The sequence below is a fragment of the Phodopus roborovskii genome, unplaced genomic scaffold (genome assembly GCF_943737965.1).
Source record: "Phodopus roborovskii unplaced genomic scaffold, PHOROB, whole genome shotgun sequence".
NCBI lineage: Eukaryota > Metazoa > Chordata > Mammalia > Rodentia > Cricetidae > Phodopus > Phodopus roborovskii.
Window position 1 is genome coordinate 19829992 of NW_026126540.1, and position 17690 is coordinate 19847681.

General features: G+C 41.2%; 2 protein-coding genes across 5 annotated transcripts in view; one reads left to right on the forward strand and one right to left on the reverse strand.

Annotated features, from left to right (window-relative positions):
• Kirrel1 (kirre like nephrin family adhesion molecule 1) overlaps window positions 1-17690 on the reverse strand; it is a 1148154-nt gene that overhangs the window by 55148 nt on the left and 1075316 nt on the right. The gene's annotated exons all lie outside the window — the stretch shown is intronic.
• Window positions 1-17690, forward strand: part of Sh3d19 (SH3 domain containing 19) — a 144686-nt gene that overhangs the window by 47795 nt on the left and 79201 nt on the right. The window contains exon 2 of the mRNA XM_051199379.1: window positions 15642-15681. Coding sequence (XP_051055336.1) covers window positions 15642-15681 — 40 coding nt within the window. The remainder of the gene's footprint in view (window positions 1-15641; window positions 15682-17690) is intronic.

Below are 17690 nucleotides of genomic sequence, written 5' to 3' on the forward strand. Positions count from 1 at the left end.
GTGATAGTCACAGAATAGCAAGAGACAATCCTTTTTTTTTTCCATTTTATAGCACAAAAGCTTAAAGTTTCATTTGTCATTCATTGTACTTTTTATTCAACAATAACAGAACACTTTCACCTTAGATATTAAATAATTGTTCTTATAAATATTTGGGCCTGATTACTCAGGAAATATAGAGACTCTTCATTGAAATTTGTTTGCTCTAAACTGATTAGTATCATGAGAACTGAAGGCTGGTAACCGTTCAATTATGCTGTTTCTGGGAAAATGCAAGAGCGATTACGAGACATCTCATGGAATTGCCAGTGTGTCTGTTTCTCGGAGTTGTCTCTCTTGATTCATGCAACTTAGTTACCCTCAGGGTAAATCCATGTTCACCTTTTTATGTATATTTTTACATGGCTTTCTGCTGTAAGGTCATTTCTATGTCATTGTATCATATTCAGATAATTAGACTGTCATAGCCTTAGTTAAATATAAAAGGATACAGTTGGGGCTATATAATTGCTATTGAAGGTTTTATACTGGAAACTATGTATCCTTAAGGATGACTGTTGATTTTATTTTTAAATTTTAATTTACTATCAAAGTTATTAATTCACTGTCATCCAAGAGTAAAAAGAACCAGATGAAGCTTCTGTCTTTGATTGAAAATGCTCTCCACAGCCTCAGGCATTTGACACCTTGATCCCCAGGTGGTATCATCACTTGGGAAAACTTAGGAGATGTGGCCTTGCTGAAGGAAGTATGTCACTAGGGGTGGGCTTTCAAGTTCTGTGGCCTTGCCTACAGTTCACTCTCTCTGCTTTGAACTTGTGGGTGAGGATGTGAGCCCTCAGCTTCTTGATCCCATCATCATGCCTGTGATCAGTTTCTTTTGTTGAGTAATGTTTCAAACATGTGTGGCAAGTTTCAGTTCTTCATCCATCTTTATTGCTGACTGATCAAATGATATTCTATTATATGCTATACTATTTTCAGATTTAAAATCGTGTGTGTGTGTGTGCGTGCGCGTGTGTGTGCATGCGTGTGTGTACATGCGTGTGTGTGTGTGTGTGTGTGTGTGCATGTGTGCCATGACAAATGTATGGAGGCCAGAGGACACCTTGCAAGAGTTAGTTTTCTCCTCCTGTCATGTAGGTTCCAACAATGGCACTCAGGTCTTCAGGGTTAGTAGCATCCACCTTTACCTGCTGAGCCAATATTTTATCCTTTACTAGTCCATTCCTTTAAAATTTATTTCCATATTTTGGCTGCTGTTAAGTTCTGCAGCTGAGCACTTTTGTACAGGAGTCTGTGTGGACATGATTTCATTTGTCGGGTATTGTGAACAAGAATTCCTGGAAATAAGCTATGTCTGCAAAGCTAGTTAGAACATCAGTGGTAGGAAGAGCATGGAATGTTGCAGGTCCAGAGTCTGCTTCTCTCAGGCTATTTTTAAGGTACTTAGTAGCTATTCCTTGCACTGATCATCCCTTCCTCCCACTAGCCACCATTGTGCTGGACCTAACATCTTGTCACTAACAGATAAATCCAGACTTAGAAACTTTTTGGAATGTATTGGCTTAACAAAACCCTAGTTCTATCAATGAAAGGCTAAGAATGCTCTCAGATAGCATCTGAGGGCAATGGTTGAGTTTTCTCTGCTGTACTGTAACTGCCTACTTAATGTTCCCTCTAGTGTATTTGCAGAGTGCCTTGATTTATGACTTTCTTTGTTCTCTTACTATAAAAAAAATTCATGAAACTGCTTCCATGTGTTGGAACATGGAATTCTAGATAACCTAAATCTGCATTCCCAGGCCAGGGTCACTCATATTTGGCTCCAGAATAAGCTGTCTCCTATTCCCTTGGAGGTATGAGCTGTGTTTCTTGTGTTGACTGCATGTACCTGGGGATGGCTTCTCGGGTCATATGATAACTCTAGCATTTAGCTTTTCGAAAACTGCTGACTCTTTTTCAGAGCAAATGCATCACTCTATGTTCCCAACAGGAGTATTTAAGGGTTGCATTTTTCCTCCACATCTTTGCCAATACATTTTATTACCCATCTGTTGGATTGTAGCTATTCCAGTGTGTGTGGAGTAGTAGTATCTCATTGTGTATTAGTAACACATGCAAAAGTCTTGTCAGTGTAGAGATATCTGGTCAGTGCTGTGGCTGATGGAAAACTTAAGCCTCTCACGTGGAATCTTTTATTAACTGCCTTGTGAATAGTATTTAGCTAGAAATTTTCTCATATTTACATATTTTCTATTTCTTCTTCTCCCAATTTGTGCTTCTCAATTACCGGCGCTTTTGGGGTGGGTGGGTCACAGCTCTACCCCAGACATTTCACCTGTAAATACTGTAATAGAATTACCAGCTCCAGAAACCAGTTGTGCTGCTTCCCATCTGTAATCCCAGCACTTATGAGGCTGAGGAAGAAGCTTTCTGTGAGTTCAAGGCTAGCCTGCACTACATAGTGAGTTCTAGGCCAGCCTGGCATGTACTTTGGGACCCTGTCTCAGCCCAGACACATACACAGACACCCCAAAACAGATCCATAACCTCTTCTGTCTTTCTTTTGTCCACCCTTCCCCTTGGAGGATGTTTTCTCAACAGAATATTGGAACGTGGGCGATAACCCTTCTGTTGGACAGTTACCTGCTTACATCTTAGGAATATTTTCTGTTCCCAGCTTTTAGCCAATGATATTTTTGGGATTCTTAGCTCTCTCTATTATCTGTCCTGTTGATGTATGTTAACATCTCAGAGATAAATTCATAAATGAACAAATATTGTGGACCTCCTGAGTCCATTTTCTGTAGATTTTAATTTTTATATCTTCTTTCTTTGTGTTGTTTAAGATTTTGTCACCTCATTTTCTTAGAATAATTTTTAGTTCTGCTTTTTCTCTTCTTTAGCTGTCTCCTTAATCTTTTATGTTGCCAACCAATCCTATACTCTTTCTTTTAAAATATTTATTAATTTTTACTTTTATGTATTATATATATACATATATATATGAATGAATGTATTTATGTGTACCATGTACATGCAGTGTCTACAGAGACCCTGGAACTGGAATTACAGACAGTTGTGAGCCACTGCGTGGGTGCTGGGAACTGAATCCAGGTCCTCTGAAAGAGCAGCAAATGCTCCTAACCCCTGAGCCACCACCCCAATCTCTCAAAAGAATTACTTCTTGTTCCCTGTCTACTCTTTCTTCATAGTAGATTTTTCCTGTTTTATGTATAAATAGAAATAGATGGCTAAAAGCTTTGTTAAATTTGAGAATGCAATTAGAATCTTTTATTATTATTTGTTTTAAATCAGGGTTACTCTGTGTAGCCCTGGCTGTCCTGGAACTCACTCTGTAGACAAGGATGGTCTCAAACTCTCAGAGATCCACCTGCTTCTATCTCCTGAGTGTTGGGCTTGAAGGCATGTGCCACCACCACCTGACATGATTAGAATATCTTAAATATCTTATTCCTAAATTCTCTTTCATCCAGAATCAATTGTACATTTGGCCATTCTATTTCACGTATTGATTTCCTCAGCTTCTTGTTTAACGGTGTTTGAGGGAGCATGTTTATGTCTGAAGGAATGGGTTGACGGATACAGGATGAAGGATGGAGCTCTTCTCCCAGCTCTGACGCCTCTGTCATAAGGGTCTCAACTAAAGGCTTCTGTGTAGTTGGGGGATTCTGAGCTTAAGAAAACTCAGAGTGGGTGGGAAAGAATTCAAGGTTCTAGATTCAGTCTTTGAACAGTATCCCATCTAACGGAAGATGAGTGTGGCTTGTGAATTTTTGTATCTGGTGCATGGGTTCATTAGGAGAGGGAGCCTCTAGCCTTCTGATGTAAGTGTAGGAGCAGAGACTTTGGGGACCTTCAGATCCAACTCCAAAAGTCTCCCCATTTAGTCTCTTAAGTTTTCTCAGACTGGACTTTCTCATCAGTCAAATGTCAAATGCACTGGTTATGGGGCTCTGGTAAAGATGAAGAGGCCATGCTTTAAGACTGTGTCTAGCAGAGTAGACACTCATAACAGCTTTCAGTGCTTTTATGTGCTAATCGGTTTTTGCATTTGTTGCTATGGTTTTCCGTGGCCTGGGAGCCACAGAAGTGATCCTCAGGTAGCTCTGCATTCTCTGTGCTGGATGCAGGACCTCTCCGTACTGCATTTGTTCATTTTGCATTCCTGAAGTAACATTTCACGATGCTTTCTTTTCCAATCAGAATCATTCGAGGCTTCTGTATGATGCACACTGTGAATCAGTCGTAGCCACCCACTCCCACAAAAGAAGAGACAAAGTCAGGCAACACCAGCGCTTTAACTCTGCTTGTTTCTAGTTTGTAGAGATATGGAGGACTCCGGCCAGCATATCCATCTTTTTATGTTGCACCGAGGCTGTGCAGGGAGCAGGACATTGCAGGCTTTGCCATCTTTAAGCAGTTTACACCGGTGGAAGCGATGAGCTGTCAAAGTGTGTTGTTAGTGCAGAGAGGTGCTAAGCACTGGACAGATGAGGGCGAGGACAGGTGTTATTTCTGCTCCTGGGAGAAGATCAAACAAGGATTCACAGCGAAAGTGATAGATGTCTCTTAGGCATTTTTTCACACTCAGCGACTCTGAGCACTTAGATGTCTACACGGGGATGAACAGCATGAGCCAGTTGGGAATTCTGCTTGTGTTTCTGTGTTCTTTTAAAGGAAACTTTGGGTGGAAGTTAATGGAGAGGAAGGAGATGAGTGGGTGTGAGTGTGCAGGAGGCTGTAGATGTATAGAAAATACATTCCTGTCCCTAGGTAGGATACGTTAGCAGGGCTCATACATGGCTTTATCTTTTCTTGATTAAAAGGTTGTTTTCAGAAGTCACTCTAGATTAGAGGTCAAGACTGCCCCACTGTGGATAAACACCTGAACCTGAAAATGCAGGTCACAAGAATTCTCATCCTTGAGATGGTTTGAGAGCCAGCTGTTTGTTTCACTGGAGCCCTGGGCCTGGCCTGGTGTTTGGAATAGTGTGGTCCTGGTGCACCCAGCTTCTCCACAAGTGAAGGTATCTCTTAGCTATACTGGTCTGGTCCCTAGTGTTTACTCTCTTTAGAGTCAGCTGTGCAGGAGGAAAGCGCTGGTGTTTGTTACAAGATCTTGTAACACTCAGAACTAGGACCAGGAGATGGGAAATTTAAAGACTTCATCCTTTTTTAAAAACTCTAACAGCTGAAAAGGCAACATGTGGCTATCGATGTTTCCATCCTTTTTTGCACCTGAAATAACAACCTTAATTTTTGTTTCCTGTATTTGCATGAACAAAATTTGTATTGTTCTACAATATAATGGGAGGTTTTAACAATTCCACAGAGATGAAATTCTTATATTTAATCTATTTAGTTCCTTCCTCTGTGTCACCCATTCAGCCTACTCAGGAAAGTGATTTGGAACTCTTTTTGTTTTGTTTTTTTGAGACAGGGTTTCTCTGTGCTGCTTTGGAGCCTGTCCTGGAACTCGCTCTGTAGACCAGGCTGGCCTCAAACTCACAGAGATGCACCTGCCTCTGTCTCCTGAGTGCTGAGATGAAAGGCAAGCACCACCACTGCCCTGATTTGGAACCCTTGAGGGCTAAAAAAAAAAAAATAATTTTGAGCTAGGTGTGGTGGTGCATGCCTTTAATCCCAGCACCAGAGAGATAGAGGCAGGCAGATCTGTATGAGTTTGAGGCAGCCTGGTCTACCTAATTCTAGGGGCAGCCAGGGTTACATAGTGAGACCTTATCTCAAAATGGCAAATTAACAATGATTTTTTTTTTTTTTTGTTTTTGAGATCAACGTATGTTATGTCACAATGAAATACATTTGAGAGCACAATTAGCATATGCTAATGAGGAGCAGGCATGGTGCTGCATACCTGTAATGCTAGCACTTGAGGGTCTGAGGCAGGGGGATTATAAGTTCCAGGCCAGCCTGGGCTACATAACAAACTTTGTCTCAAAACAACAGCAAAAAGTCTTAACACACACAGTAAATAAATGGATGTGACAAAGAGATGCTGTAAGAGCTTTGAGAGAAAATAATCAATAAGGTGAGAGAATCATTGGATAGCCTGAGTCAGAGCAGCAAGGAGGATGGATGACGCCTGTCACTGAGCCAGTTTCCATTTCTACTCTCTCCCTGCCAGTAGCACAGGTGAAATGTCCATTTTCCTAAAGCCCCTGCCACTCACTGTGGGTGAAAGGGGGAAATGCAGGGGGCCTGGATTCTCTGAAAGGACCAACATAAAAACGCTCAGGTCATAGCCAGCCTGATGAACACTCAGTTGAATTCCACAATCAAAATGAGCCAGTTGAAACACTTTAAAAGTGTTTAAAAAGAGGCATCCCACCCGCTAAATAGCTCTTCAGTTTTGTCGTCCATATTTGTCGCCCGTTTTTCTGAGTGCTGCTCTGAGGCAAGAGGGTAGACTAAAAGTGGGCCGCTTTAGAGCAGAGGTGATTTTTAAAATTTGTTATTATGTTCATGGAAAGCAAAAGATGGCATGGGCATCCTTAGATGTATTTTTCAGCAGTATTGGGTTTATCTGTGAGATAATGAGTATCTGTACAGTATAAGGGATTCGGGGTGGGGAGGGCACTAGGCAGTCCCATTATCGCAGACATTCCCAGTAGCTGGCTGGGTGAGACCTAAGACTTTCCTTGCTTTCATCAAGCACAATACTTGGGGTAAATGGAAAAGACCTGTGCCAAAAGCCATACAGAGAAATATATACATACTGTTGTGAGCTAAGTATTGAGTGAATAGGATGGAATGTGGCATTTAGATGAGGTGATTTGGGCAAAATAATGCTCTTGCCTTCCCCACAAAGATCTGCACCCTAATTCCTGGAACCGGCTGTCTCATTCTGTAGCAAAGGAGGAGTAATGTCTCTGGTCAGTTGGTCATCTTACAAAGAAAATTATACTGAAAGATCTTTTCCACCCCATTATAGCCATGACTGATATTTAAAGAAAGAGGTAGGAGAAAAAGCCAGAGTCAGAAAGGCATTCTGAAGTGCTGCCCTGTTGGTCTGAGGCTATGGCTGACTTCTGTGCAAGCCTGAGGATCTGGGGTGAATCCTCAATACCCACATAAAAACCCACCACAGAGGTACATGTATCATTCCAATGCTTGGGACATGGAAACAGGCAAGTCCCTGGAGATCATTGGCCAACCAGCTTGACCAAATCAATGAATTCCAAATTCAGTGAGAGACCCTGTTCAAGAGATGGAGAGGACCCATGAGATGGCTCAGTGGGTAAAGGTGCCTACCACCAAGCCTAATGACCCAAGTACAAATCTCAGGACTCTCCATATGTACACCATGTTACACATGGACTCCCCCACACAAAATAAATAAAATAATTATAAAAATTAAAAACACATGAAGTTATATAATTATAATGTAAAATTGTAAAAACTATTAAAATAAACAATTATAAAAAATGAGATGGACTGCAGTAGAGAAAGACACAATGTCAATCTCTGGCTCCATGTACATGTGTGTGCACAACACACAGCGTGCACATGCACACACCACATACACACCCCACTATTGGAGGAAGAGACCATAAGCTAAGGAATGCAAATAACTTCAAGGAGAAGAAAAGGAAAAGCAAGGAAGTGAATAAATTAGATTCCAGAAGTAACAAAGCCTTTAAGAAACCTTAGTTTTATCCAAAGAGTTGCACTTTTGACATCTTGCCTCTGAACTATGTGTTAATACCTTTGTGTTGTTTGCTATTAAGAATGAAATAAGAGGAAACTAATAGAAGGGTGTTAAAGAAAAGAAAGAAAAATCAGTGTCTGATTTGTGGAGAAAGTGGCTCTTGAGGATTGTTTGAGCCTAGGAGTTTGAGAGCAGCCTAGACAATATAGAAATACCTCATCTTAAGGAACAACAGCCGAGTATGTTAGCTTGCACCTATAATACCAGCATTTGGGAGGCTGAGGCAGGATTATAAAGTTGAGGCCTGGCTGGACTAAAAAACATCCTGTCTCAAAAAAGCAAAACAAGAGGCCTCTAGATATGACTCGTAATTAAAAGCGCTTGCTTTACCAGTGTGAGGGCCTAAGTTAGATCCTAATACCCATGCAGCAAGCCAGGGTGCTCCTGTGCACGCCTGTAACCCCAGTGAGATGGCACGAGAAGACAGGAAGGTCACTGAGACTTGCTGGCTGCCAGCCTAGCTGAAAATTGTGAACTCCAGCTTCATGGAGAGCCCCTGCCTCAAAGGAACAGTCAAAGAGTGAGAGAGTCCGTGCCTTCCACTGGTGGATGCGCATAAGCACACAGCTGTGAACACATACACACACCACACTCATACCCCTCCCATATATACTTGATAGAGTGCTTACCTAGCCTGCATGTAGGCTGGGATTTGATCTCTAACACCCCACAGAAAGGAATAGAATTCTGTAATCCCAGCCCTTGGGAGGTGGAGGAAGGAGGATCAGAAGAAATTGAAGATCATCCTCAGCTACATAGTAAGTTCAAAGCAAGGCAGGAGTATATTAGACACTGCATAAAAGATAGATAGATAAGTAGACAGATGGATATAGATAGATAGATAGGTAGGTAGGTAGACAGATGGATATAGATAGATAGATAGATAGATAGATAGATAGATAGATAGATAGATAGATAAGTAGACAGATGGATAGGTAGATAATGAAAATATAGCAAGCCCTCCCAACACATACACAAGTGGTAATAAATTGAATTTTTTTTTTTTTTTTTGTAGATACTAAGGTAAGCTTTTATAGTCTTCTTTTAGTTCATATGGCCTTACAGAAACTGTGAAGTATTCTCTCACCTTTTACAGCTGAGAAAACTGGCTGGGGGTAAATAACTAGCATTTGGGAGGCTAGTGTAGTCATTATACTAGTGACTACAGCTAGTTCACTGTAGCCCTCTGACATGATGTTGGCTAACGCTCACGAGGTCTTAAAAGCACAGGTAGCATGTGAAACATGTCACTGTTATCTCAGTTTTCTTGGGGTATGGCATGTCATGATTTGTAGTTTTTCAGAGACCTATAGCTGGTAAGCAAGATGGCAGGACTGAAGAAGCCAGAACCAGAAAACCCAGTCGGGACACAACACCCTGGCAGAACTGATAAGCCCTAGAAGGGAGTAGAAAGGCTGGGTGTGGCAGGTGCAGAGAGATTGCACAGTCTGCTGCTATGGAATCACCAATCCTGTTTTGAAAACCAAACTTCCCTTGCATATTCATTTCCCTTCCCTGTGATTAAGGTGCTACACTTCAGTGAGTTTAGGGTTTCTAATTAGAATTAGAAAAAAGGTCAGCAATCATGTAGACTGCTCTGTAGTGTGCCTTAAATTTGTCCCGATGAAGTTATGCAGAGGTTCTCTTTAATCGCCTAGCCTTTTAATGACCTCAGTTCAACAAGAAATAGTGGGCTGCAGCATGGGGAGTGGGCTCAGTGTTAGAGCAGTTACTTCCTTAGTATGAGCTAGGCCTTGGCTTTGATCCCCAGCACTTCAAGGAAAGAAACTAGTTATTGGAAAACTAAACTTAGTAAAAAATATCCCAGTCACTGTAGGACCCCCCAAAAGTGAAGAAAAGTCACTTTACAGGCACATGGAAACAAAACTGGGCAGCAAAGGCAGGCAGATCTCTGCATTCATGGCCAGCTCAGTCTACATACATGCAGAGAACAATCACTGGATTCTTAAAAACTATGTATGTAAAATGCATTTCTTTTCATTACATTTCTTTGTTGCACATGCATTCATGTGTGTACTTGTGGAAGTCAGGGAACAGCTTGTAGGAGTTGGTTCTCTATTGCCACCAAGGAGGTCCCACAGATGGGACTTGGGTTGTCAGGCTTGGCAGCAAGCTCCTTGACCTGTTGAACTGTCCCAAACACCCTAGTATGTTTTCTGTTTGTTTGTTTGAAGTTTTAGAAAAAGCCTGTGAAACTCTATATAGCGTGTAAAATTCTACCCATGCTCTATCTTTGTGGAATCAGTTTGCTATCTTTTAAAGAGTCATCAAGGATTCATGAGCCCTGAATGTTTTTGTTCCGTCATATAATGGATGGGTTCATTGTTTCATTTAAGCTGCTTATCGTAAATAAAAAAGCAGTAGCATTGTTGGGCAAATATCACCTTGGGTGGCTAATGATGGGATATAATGTGTATGAAAAATGTGTCACCAGGCAGTTTCTTGGTCATGTGCACATCACTGAGTGACTGATGCAGGGCCAGGTAAGGGAGATCAGTTACTAAGTAGGTGGAAGATGAATGGGGCTGCCATGTGATGTTCTATAGTAAATTTGTATTGCAGATAAGGAATACACCCTAAAATAATGATTAAAAATATAGGACAATAAATATCTAAGCCATCTACATAGTCATTAGTATGTGTCCTGCTTAATTGCATGTGCTACACTTTCATGAGTGACAGCACATTGGGTTTGTTTGTGCAGAATCCTACAAACATATTACACTGTGACAATGTAAGAGGCATGGTGTCTCAAATAGGATCTCTTAGCTCCATTAAATCATTTAGGACCACCAGTGTAGGTGGTCTATTGCCACCTTAATAGCACATGGCTAAACCTTTTTCATATATGTGTGTGTGTGTGTGTGTTCCCCTACATTAATATTAAATGATTAAAGGATTTGTATGGGATTGATCCATGTTTTTGAATGTGGAGGCAAGTGCATGTCTGTTAATCCTACCTACTAGGGAGGTTGGGGTATCATTTGAGACAGGTATAGGCAACATAGTAAGACTTTAAAGAACACTAGGCATGGTGGTGAACTTGAGAGGCAAAGACAAACAGACCTTTGAGTTCTTGGCTGGTATGGTCTATACAGAGAATTACAAACCAGCCAAAGCTGTATGGTGAGACTCTGTCTCAAAATAGACACTCACACACACACACATGTACACACGCGCGCGCGCACACACACGCACAGAGAAAGAGAAAGAGATACATACCACACACATACACCACATGCATACACCACACCACACACATGCATATAAAATTTAAACCAGTGATTCTCAACCTTCTCAAAGCTGCAACCCTTAATACAGTTCCTCATGTTGTGGTGACCCCAACCATAAAATTATTGTTATTGTGATGGGAGATGTCATTCTGTATATGTTTCTCATACTGGTTAATAATAAAGCACTGTTGGCCAATAGGAAAGGAAGATAGGAGGGACTAGCAGACAAGGAGGAAATAGGAAGTAGGAAGGAGGAGTCAAGATGGAGAGTCAGGAGAGAGCTGGACGCCAGCCGCCTCCCCGGTAAGAGAAGGCCATGTGAAGATACATAGATCAGCAGAAATGGGTTAATAATTAAAGGCAGAGCTAGCCGATAAGAAACAAGTAACTGGGCCAACAGTATTGTATCAAATACAGAGTCTCTGTGTGTTATTTGGGGCTGGCGGCGTGGCGGCGGGACAAGAACAAGCGGCAGGCAGAAAAACCGTACTTGTTACAATAAAATTATTGTTATTGCTACTCCATAGCTGTAATTTTGGCACTGTCATGAATAATAATGTACATATCTGTGTTTTTCAATGGTCTTAGGTGACTCCTGTGAAAGGGCTGATCAACCCTCAAAGGGTCACGACATACAGGTTGAAGATCATTGAACCAAACATACAAACACCCATGCCAGAACTTGATGGTGATGCTTAGGAGCATGATACAGAATCTCTTAAAGATTTTTTCCCATCACAGAGACATTTTGACACTCTAGAGTGCAGTGTGGGAAAGATTCCCTTCACACTGCTTCCCACTCTGCTGTGAGTTTATCCTGTGTTCATTCTGGAGATGGAGTCTTCTCCCTAATGTGAAAGAACAATGAAAGGCCTTTCCCTTCTGACTTCAGTTACTAAAGAGAGCTAGTCTCTACTCAATGAGTTTTGATTTTCCTTTCGAGTTATGTGATCAAAGTCAAATCATCAAAGCCTGAATATCTTACAGCAGATTCTGGCCATTCTTCTTAAGTTTTAACTAAGGCAAAAGATGACATTTGCATTCTTGTCATCTTCATTTCAAAGTGTTTGTCATCTTAGATTCAGAGTCACCTGGAGTGATAGGGTCTGTGAGGTCATTCCCAAAAAGCTGCCCTTGTCAGAGGGGTCCCAAGTGGTGTACCATCTAAGCACATAAACGTTGGATCACATGTGGTGGTTTGAATGAGAACGGCCCCCATAGGCGCATATGTTTGAATACTTGGTCCCCATTCGGTGGAACTGTTTGGAAAGGATTAGGCGTGGTAGCCTTGTTGGAGGAGGTGTATCACTGGGAGTGAGCTTTGGGATTTCAAAAGCGCACCCCATTCCCAGTTAGCTCTCTGCCACCTACTTGTGGGTCAGGATGTAAGCTCTCAGCTACTGCCCTAGTACCATGTCTGTCTGCCCACTGCCATGCTCCATTGATGATCAGGGCCTTACCCTCTGAAACAGTGAGGCTTCAAAACCAGCAGGCTTTATGTGGTTATGCATTATAGCTACCAAATCCAACCATGCAGACCTTCACATGGAGGGCACACATTTAGCCTTTGCATAACCTAAACCATCACACTTTTCTTGGTGCATTCTAAGGTTTAATTTTGAGATGCATTCTGTGGTATTGCAGTATTTGACAGATAGTTGGGCCTTTTTTGTTTTTAGTGACTCTTCAGTGGTAAGCCTTTGAGCTGGTAGTTATTCACATCATTGCTAAATATGCATAAGTCCAGAAACCTTCGTTCTTCACACACATTCTTTTCTGATTATTTAAAATTTAGAGAGGGTTTAAAAAAAAAAAAAGAAAGGGAGGAAGAAAGAAAGAAAGAGAGAAAGAAAGGCAGACACAGAGAACACATTAGAAAGTATTTGATTTGAAATAAATGAAATTCATACTCTTTAAACATTGTGTATGGCCAAGATAAAATGTCCATGTGTGCTGTCAGTCTGTTCATGTTCTTCTTAGGGTTTTATCCAACTGTATTTTTGTTTTGTTTTGTTTTGTTTTGTTTTTTCTGTTGGCAAGAGAGTAGAGCGTGACTCTGCTCTTGGTGGCTTGTTTTCTTCAGTCTCGGCTTTTGGACTGAAATAATCACAATATATTTCTTGACAGTTGCACAATAGTCTTCCCTGTTGTGAAAATTGCTTTGCTCAAAATAGAAGTGCATAAACTATAAGGGTATTTGAAAATAAGACACAGACAACACACAGATACATTCCACATAGTTATATGCATTCTAACTAAAAGATGACATGGCCACCAAATGTGAATTGAGTTTACCTGTATTCTTTGGGGGAAAAGATCAAGGCGAGGGTGTTGTGTCTCAATTTGTTCCTGTTGTTGAAAGTTGAGAGTCAGGGGACATTGTACGCAATGGATAGCGTGCCTGTATCCTCAATTCATCACAGTGTGCTCCTAGGAGTAACACATTATAAACACTGCATATGTATTCACATTGGAATCTGATCCATAACACGAAGCGAACTTGTGGGAAATGTTTAAATGTCCTCTAACAGTTAATTGGGTCATTTTCTTGGATTTTTACTTACCAGTGCACTACTGCGGGAAGGAAGGCGTTTGTATTTTCTTAGAGCAGAAAGTACCGAAATGACCATAGGATTTCCTGTCTGAAGCAAGAATGGAGGAGAGTTGCCAGCCCTCAGCTTCCTGAGTGGCCACATTCCAGATGTGCAGACTGGTCATAGCCCATCTGCCAATCAGAATGGGCCCTGCAGGGAAGCCCTTGGATGCTGAGGCTTGTTTACCAGCTCACTCATGACTCTGTTTCTCCCTCCTCCTGTGTGTTGTACCACTGGGAAGATTAGTGAGGGAGCATGCAGCACATGCCTAGATAAGCAAACTGCCTGAAGCCAGGGTCACCACTGGAACAGCCACTTCCAGGGCAGAGTTTTAGCTCATTTCTAGCCACAGACAGGTAAGAGCTGCTACTGCTTTAGGCAACTGCTTCTAGCAAGTTTCTGGCTTTGCCTTTGTTGACAAAACAAGCAAGCTAAAATATACCGAGTATTACTATGACTTTAATACTCAACAAGTGGAAAGTCTACTGTTATTTCGCTTAAGGAGGGAGTGGAATGACTAAATTAAGATAGTTTTTTAAAGGTACAGTAACATTCGGTGTGTAGAAATTAGAACCAGAAATAATAGCATTGTACACGTAGAGAGCATCTAAACAGTCACGTTTTAACACGAGTCTACTTCCTACTTGTTGGGAAAAGTGTCTTAGTGTATACTAATATTTGGAGGTCTTAAAAGGCATTTCTTGAGTGGGTGAGATGGTCAGTGGGTAAAAGTGCTGCGGTGGGTGAGAGTTTCTGTTATGCACGACTGCTGACTGAGTGTAGTCCCTGGAACACACAGTGGAGGGGGAGATCTGATGCCTGCGAAAGTTACACACACACACACACACACACACACACACACAGTGAGTAAATAGGTCATTTCTTTTTTTTAATTGTTATAAACCCAAATGCAGAAAGATGGGCTATTCATGCACCTGAGTGTGTCTTCTTTTCCTCCTCTTTCTTCTTAGGGTACAGGCTTGTCGTGCACCCTCTCCTGCTTCACCAGCAATGAAATTGGGGCGAGGGGCTGTCGTCCAATCTTCGCTTTGTTTTTAATTCTACTTTGTTAGCAGTGACTCAGATGATGTTACAGAGAAGTGTGTTTTGATAGTATTCCCTTCGGGTTTCTTTTAAAGTCGGGTAGGACTATACTGTGGTTTGTTTATTTCTTTCAGTGTTGACTTTTGCATAACACTGGACTTTCTTCAGTCTCCTTTCTTATTTTGAAGCATTTACCAGGGAACAATTGTTGCTCGGAATCAAATGAGCAGCTTGGGTGTTTTGTGGCTCTCGTTCATTAGGTGGTTTTCGGGTTGATTCATAGTATTTTCTAACAGTCTAGAAAATCACTTTTGAGAAAGTTAGGCCCCTAAACACAGCTGCCTTTCTCAACCAGAGCACAGTTGACATCTTAGGGCGTTAACTGTGGACAGTTAACAGCATCTCTGCTCTCTCATCCGTAGAACTCCATCTTTCTGTGTTGTGACAACTGGAAAGTTTATATGTACCACATTATATATAGCTAATTATCCACATACCTTTCTTTAATGCTCTGGGCGGGAGAGAGTTAAGGCTGATCTTGGGTGTATTTGCAGATGTTGCCAGCTGCTCATTTTGCTCCCTCCCATTCTGTTAGAATCTCCTGCCAACCATGAGTCATGGAATGATTTTTTGGAGCTGAGTAATCTGTGGCTTTTCAGTTTCTTTACTTTTCTTTAGCTAAGCCCTCCTCCCCCAGCAAAGCCTCTAACACAGCAAAAATCTTCTAAAATGGAAAAGTGACACGTGACAATGATAACATTTCCCCAGTAGAAGATTTTAACAAACCATCAAAAAGTTTTATGTGTTCTGTGTTGCGTGCTTTTGGCACCCATGTCAGAAGGATCAGCTCAACTCCAATGAGGAGCACAGGAAAAAACACAGCTATGGCAAATGGTCCTTTGTGAGACCCAGCAGTGTGGCAGCTGGACTACCCAGCTTCTGTCTTGTGACTTTAACGCCTGTGCTGACACGTGACTGTCTTCTTTCTTACAGATCACAACGAACGACGTAAGCCAGAGCATCGTTCTTCAAGGTATGAGTTTACGGTATTTAATGGTTCTGTTTAAAGTTCCTTGTTTGAAAAACTACTTGGGAGCAATGAAACTGTCCTTTTTAGGGAGACTGTCATACTGAACTCAGGTATGGCAGTCAGAGAAACTTCACAAGAGAAATGTTCGCTCTCTGAAAAAAAAAAAAAAAAAAAAAAAAAACCCTGTGACGTGACTGAGTGCATGGACAGTGTTTTATACTGAGGATTCCTTTCAGGGACAAACACAGCTTCATAAACATTCTCAGTCCCTTCCTTTTATAACAACTCAGTTCCCTCTCCTCCTTCTAACCAATATTTTAAAAATACACATAGCTGTTTTCCTATATTTTTGGTAGTGAGCCTAGCCTGTAACGGCTGAGCTATGCCTCTAGCCCATGGCTGTTTTCCTAATTAACATAGACACAACATAGAAACTCAGGAAATGTGTTTAAATGTTATCATTGTGTGTGTGTGTTAATGATTCATACTTACAGGGTTGGGTTGGGGTACCTGCTACAACATACATGGGTCAGAGGACAATTATGGGGAGCCCATTCTCTCCTTCCATCTTTATGTGGGTCCCAGGGATCAAATCCGGGCTGTCAGGATTCTACGGCAGGTACTTTTACCTGCTGAGCCATTTTGCCCCAGAAAATTTTATTTTGTTTTGTTTGAGTCAGGGTTTCTCTATGTAACCCTGGCTCTCCTGGAATTTGATCTATAGACCAGGCTGGCCTTGAACTCACAGGTATCTGCCTGCTTCTGTCTCCCTAGTACTGGGATTAAAGCTATGCACCACAAAGCCTGACAATTTTCTTTATAATTACAAAGCATTAAAAAACAAACAAATAAAAAACCTAACCTTCACCAGCACCAAAGAACATTTCTAAAAATCCTTTCAAACTTGAGAAGGTAGAAACTGACTTTATCTCTTTCTCTGTTAGATAAGACTGGCAGGCTATTCTAGATATTTTCAATCAGTTCCTAGAAAACTATAATTTTTCTACTATTACTTTCTCATTCTGCACTTCACTACTCTTTCTTTACATTTTATTTTGTGGAAATTGGTAAAGGGGTAGTAGTATATTTATTAGGTTGACTGGTAAACTATACCCTAATGCTTTTTCAAAGAGTCCAATCCTATCTTGTATTGAGTTCCCTGAGTCAGAATATAAATCTCTGAGAACTCCCAGTTGTCAGTCAAATTAGTGAGAGTTTATCTGAAAGCAGAATGTAGCTGAGTGTCTGTAATATTGGCCATTCTTCAGGTATAAGATATACATTATAATTTGTCCTCTACATATGACTGGTTCTAAGTCTTGACAGACATAAAAATTTTCTAAATTATTATATATTTATGTGTGGGGGTGTACATGTGTGATGGATGGGCATGTGCCTGGAGTGTGAGTATGTGTGTGTGTACATGTGGCTAGTGTACATTTGGTGGGTGTGCCTGTGTGTGTGCATGTGGCTGGTGGAATATGGTAGGTATACATGTGTGTAGATGTGCGTATATATGAGCGTGAATATATGAGGGTGTGCATGTGTGTATGCCTGCATGTGGTGGGTGTATATGTGTGTGCATTGTGTGGGTAGGCGTGGCTTGATGTGGGTATGGAGATCAGAGTAAACTTTGCACGAGTTAGTTCTCTCCTACTGTGTTCTTTGGATCAAAAACTCGGGTTATCAGGCTTAGTGGCAAGCACTGTACATGCTAGGCCATGTTGAGTTTGATTTTTTTTTTTTCAAATACAGTTTTTTAAAAAGAAGAGAAACAATGTAAGAGAACTTTGAGAGCATACTTTATCTATGGATCATGTAAAGTTGGATTATCACATGGCGCAGACCTTGTGAGTTCAGAAGAAAATTTCTGGGAGTCAGTTCTTTCCTTCCCTGCAGATCCCTGGTAACTTGGGTCTTCAGGCTTGGCTACAAGCTCCTTTACCTGCTAAGCCATCCACTTGGTCCATGGTGCTGCAAAATGAAAGAGTAAATTTTAAAAATAGTCCAAA